We start from the raw sequence: 5199 nt of genomic DNA, 5'->3' as shown, positions 1-5199 counted from the left end.
TGCAATTAGAAAATTAAGGAGAACCAGAAAATATCCATAAGACGGTCTTAGTCTGAATGAGCCAAGTGAAACATGGCATGGTTTAAAGCACTGATGGAATACAAAGAGAAAGGATCCATTTCACCTTGATGCCAGAGATGTCCTCATTCAGCAGGTCCAAGGACTCCAGGAAAAGAGTAGTAATTCTAATGTTTGCATATTATTTAATAATCCCAATAATTTAAACCATTTATTAGTGTTCAAGTCTTAGAATCAACCTTGAACCCTCTAAAGAGACTTGATTGCAGAGCATAATAGCAGCGTTAACAACAATGACAAACAGAACCCCAAAGCTGATGGGACACAGAGAAAAAGTGCAGCAAGGTTAAGGAATGAAATGTAATTTATCTTACAATGTAAGGAATGAAAAATGATAGTACAGGTAAGGGAAATAGCTCTCTATTTTAAAATTACATCTTGTGGGGTACCTGAGTGGCTCGGTGAGTTCAGAATCCAACTCTTGATTTTGGCTCAGATGATGATCTCACAGTTCATAAGACTAAGATGAGCATTAGGTTTAGCACTGACAGCTCAGAATTCTCTCTCTCTGCCCGTATCCTGCTTGAGCATATGCTCTCTCTCTATCTCTCTCTCTCTTTCATCTCTCTCAAATAACATACATTCATACATACATACATATACATACATACATACATACATACATACATACATACATATATACATACATACATAAAATTATATCGTGTGATGGTTAATTTCATGTTTTCACTGGGCTAAGCCACAGGGTACCCAGGTATATGGCTAAACATTATTTCTAGTGAGTCTGTGAGGACATTTCTTAGTACAATTAACATGTGTATATCAGTAGACTAAGCAAAACATATTGCCTTGCCATACACTGGGTGGCCTCAACTAATCGATTGAAGACCTGAATAGAACAAAAGGCGGAGGAAGAGAGAATCCACTGTGTCTATCTGACTGTCTTCAAGCTACGATATTGGACTCCTGACTTCAGGCTCAGACTTGGAATGGAACATCCATCATCAGCTCTCCTGATTCTTAGGCTTTTGGAGTCTGCCTGGAACTAAACTACTGGATCTCCTGGGTCTGCCCTTCTCAGCCTCCGTAATCCTGTGAACCAATTCCTATTGATACTGAGTCTCTGGAGAACCCTAACTAGTACCTATATGTAACTTCATCCGTTATGTCTTTTTGCCCTCAGATCCAGTTCCTGCACTTCTCCTACAGAATGTGTTTCCTGGTTCCTTGCCAACTGGCTTCCAGAGGGGCTTGACCAATGGTGTTTGATGGGAGAAAGGGAGGAAGGTATAAGCCCAGAGGTTTTTCTCTCTCCTGCTCCACTTCCTAGCAGTGATTTTATCTCCTCCAAATTCTAGCTTCTTTCCAAGAGCCTCTTCTCCCATGTTCTCAGTTCCTGCTAGGTATGGTTCTGAATTTCTCTAGCTCTGGGGGTGGAATCAGCTTTCTGATGATACTAATTCCTGATTGCTTCGCCATCCTTTGTTTGGCTTCTGGGATTTCCCATCACGTGTGTAACTGTTTAAAAAACCTATAGTGACTCACCGGCTGGCTGGACCTGACTGAAACAGTATACAGATAGAAGTTCGGGAATATATCGGAAGGTGAGGAGAGAGAAGACAGGTGGCTTCAGCGACCTATACGTCAACTTCACATAGGAAGTCAGTAGACGGGGCTTAAAACTGACAAATCAATAAGCAGCAGTATACTATATGACTTATATTCATGAAGATTCCTAACAAAAGAATATAAACCTGGAACAGTTAAAAGTGTTGCCTCAAATAATGGAGACAGGAAAGAGACCTGTGGTTGCCAGGAACTCAGGGGGGAAGGGAGAGATGAATAACAGATGAAGCACAGGGAATATTTATGGCAGTGAAACATCTTGTAAGACAGTGAAATGCTTTGAATCATGGCATTGTGCGTTTGTCAAGACTCACCGAACTGCACACCACAGTGAATGCTAAGGTAAACTTCGGACTTTAGTTAATAATAGTTTTCATATGGGCTCATCCGTTGTCACAAATGCACTACACTGACACAAGAAGTTTCAAATAGGGAAAACTATGTTTTGGGGGGTAGGAGGGAGAACAGGGGAACTCTGCACTTTCCAGTCTTTTTCTGTAAACCAGCTTTTTAAAAGCTGTTTTAGAAAATAAACTCCCTTAATGAAAGGGAGGCAGAGAGACAGAGAGGAGGGAAGGAAAGAGGGAGAAAGGGACCTACTTAAAAGTCATGGAGGAAACGTAAGTTTGGATTACTAAGTGAAGGGATCCAATACAAAAAAGCCATTTGCTTTACGTTTCCAACTATGATAACGTTCTGGAAAAACAAAACAAAAGAAAACAACACAACGACACCTCTACAACAACAACAACAACAACAAAACGCCTTCGGAGACAGTAAAAAGACCAGTGGCTATTAGGGTTTAGGGGGAGAGAGGAAGTGGTAATAGGCGGAGCACAGGGCACTTTAGGGTGGTGTAATTATTCTGTGTGATACTGCAATAGTAGATACATACCATTATACATTTCTCAAAACTTATGAATCTATATAACACAAAATAAACCCTAACTGTTAGTTAATGATAATGTGTCTAATGATAATATGTCAACAAGAATGGCTCATCCATCACTTAGAATTAATGTATCCACATTAGTGCAATGTACTATAGAAACTACCGGGGGTGAGGAACCTGTATTTTTTGTGCAATTTGTCTCTAAATCTAAAATTGTCCTTAAAAAATGGTCTGTTTAAAAAAACCCTGATTTTAAAAAAAAGAAAAAAGAAACCAAAAGAAAGTGTTGCCTCTGGGGAAAAGGTGTTCATGGGGAAAACAAAGCTTTTGATTTTTTATTGCAAGTCCTGATCTGCAATTCGGATGTTGTGGGTTTTTTTTTTTTAACTATTTGTATACAATACTTGGATTGATATTTCTCAAAAAAAAAATCTTTACACCTGCCAGAATAGATACCATGAAAAAGACCATATTGGCAAGTGTTGGCAAGGCTATCAAGTATTCAGAGCTCACAGGCACTACGCAGGCACTGCTATAGAAAGAAGTTTGTGTAAATCGGTATAACCATTTTGGAAACAGTTTGGAGGAATCTTGCCAAAGCTGATAAGTTGGATGACATGTGAGCCAGCAAATTCTCTCCTAGGTAAATAAATACTATTGTAAAAAATGTTCACCAAATGACGTGTCCTATAATGTTCACTGAAGCTTTATTCAAAATTACCCTAAGCCAGAACCTACCTAAATGTCCACCAAGAGTTGCAGAAATATTGTAAACTATTCATATAATGAAATTCTATACACCAATGAGCAGAAAGGATCTATACATACAATAACATGAATATCACTAACATAAGTTTGAGTGAAGGAAGCTAGGTGTAGGACACATAATTCCATTTCTATATAGTCCCAAAACAAGCAAAAGTGGTATATTCTGTAAGAAGTCAGAATAATTGCCGTCCCAAGGAGAGATAGACCGTGACTGAAAGAGGCACAGGTGGTCCCTTGGGGTCCTGGTACCTTTTTTAATGAGTGCTGATTCCACAAGTATATTGAACTTAATTGCATCAAGCTGTGCTCAGAGTACTTTTAATAATATATGTTCTTTTTTGCGTGCCTGGGTGGCTAGCCACTTAAGTGTCCAACTTTGGCTCAGGTCAAGATCTCATGGTTTGTGAGTTCGAGCCCCGCATCAGGTTCTGTGCTGACAGCTCAGAGCCTGGGGCCTGCTTCGATCCTGTGGCTCCCTATCTGGCCCTCCCCTGCTCACACGGTGTCTCTCTCTCAAAAATAAACAAACATGAAAACAATAATATATGTCCTTTTGAATGTGTACTACACTTCAGTAATCTTATTATAATCTGAGTGCAGACCCCTAAATCACACCATTTTTTCTCTACTGTCTCTTCTAAACATTTTAAGAATATGTACTTTAAAACATCCTAGAAGATATATACATATACACACACAAAGAAAGAAAGAAATTGGCGGGAGGAGCCGGGAGGTGGGTGAACAGCAAAGAAACTCCAGCTTTATTACACAAGCATGGAACCAAATTCCTGTGGAGAGGGTGGGGGTGGAATGGCTTCTTCTGACGACTTCAGACCAATGAGGGAACAAGAGAGAACATGGATCTGCCCCTACAGTCCTGGAGACCTCTCAATCTGGGCTTAGGAAGCAAGGGGACCTCCGTTGTGGTCCAGGGGTCTCCTCCCTCCGCAGACCCAGTGCTGGGAGACAGCAGAGGGCACAGCTGCCCCGGAGTCCCAGAAGGCGGCGCCACATCCCGGGGGCGCGGGCCGGGACCATCTGGTGCTTCTTCGCCCGTAAAGTGCACTAGGGGACGCGGGCCCGGCTCTCACTGGTTCATCCCTCCAGGCACAACCCGTCCCGGGGCTGAGAGGTCGCGCGGCGGTGGCCCGCATCTGAAGCCCAGGCACTGGGAAGCGGCAGAGTCTCACCACGGGTGCCAGGTTCACTCCCAGGACTTGGCGCGCTTGGCGCCGCGCTTCTGCCAGGCTGCTCTCGACCCACACGTCGCCGACTACGCGGATGGTGGGCAAGGTGGTCCGCGTCGGGGTGGCCGCCCTCCCACTCTCCTCCAGGGTGCGGCCCCCGGGGGCCGCGGGCTTGCGGTGGCTGCTGTGCTCGCGGGACGGCGGCGGCGGGGGCGGCACCTTCCTCTGGCCGACCGCGACCATCCGGGATCCGTAGCGCCTCCTCCTGGCAGCTGGCCGGCGCGTCTGGAGGCGGGCCTCGGGGGGGTGGTGCCCCCGCGTGTACACCACCTTCTCCTCAGGCGCCTCCAGGGCGGCCCCTCCTGCAGCGCTAGAGACTCCACCCTGGGCGGCCAGGGCCAGGGCCTCCCGGGGCCTGCGCCGCCGCCTCTTCATGCGGCTCAGGATGTGAGGCCGCTAGGGGCCGCCCGCGCTTGCCAGGTCTCGCCGCCGCCGGGCCCTGATGAATTTCCTACCATGAAGCCAAATCAGGCGGCAGGCTGTGAGAGTTACACCGCAGTTGCTAGGAGACCAGGCGCTTTGTGAGGTCACCATGTCTGCCTATCTTATCACTGCCGGCTGCCCAAAGCTGCCTTAGGTTGGGCTGTGTTTAAGATTGTGCCCTCGAGAAAGACCTGCACGTAATCT

The 5199-nt window shown here is 45.3% G+C and overlaps 1 protein-coding gene across 1 annotated transcript; it reads right to left on the bottom strand.

The window, feature by feature from the left end:
- Window positions 1–4224: 4224 nt before the first annotated feature.
- Window positions 4225–4947, bottom strand: LOC124525406 (coiled-coil domain-containing protein 71L-like). The gene has a single exon (XM_047097786.1). It carries the CDS (start codon window positions 4945–4947, stop codon window positions 4225–4227), a length of 723 nt encoding a protein of 240 aa, XP_046953742.1.
- Window positions 4948–5199: the final 252 nt, after the last annotated feature.

This window comes from Lynx rufus, unplaced genomic scaffold (assembly GCF_022079265.1).
Source record: "Lynx rufus isolate CCGP_SWC_20201006 ecotype Redwood Valley unplaced genomic scaffold, mLynRuf1.p SCAF_41, whole genome shotgun sequence".
In the NCBI taxonomy this organism is placed as follows: Eukaryota; Metazoa; Chordata; class Mammalia; order Carnivora; family Felidae; genus Lynx; species Lynx rufus.
The sequence above is the reverse complement of the archived record's forward strand: the minus strand, read 5'-3'. Positions and strand labels throughout refer to the sequence as shown.

What these genes read in the sequence shown, in the direction of transcription:
- LOC124525406 (XM_047097786.1), bottom strand. Translation starts at nt 4,947, where the DNA reads ATGAAGAGGCGGCGGCGCAGGCCCCGGGAGGCCCTGGCCCTGGCCGCC.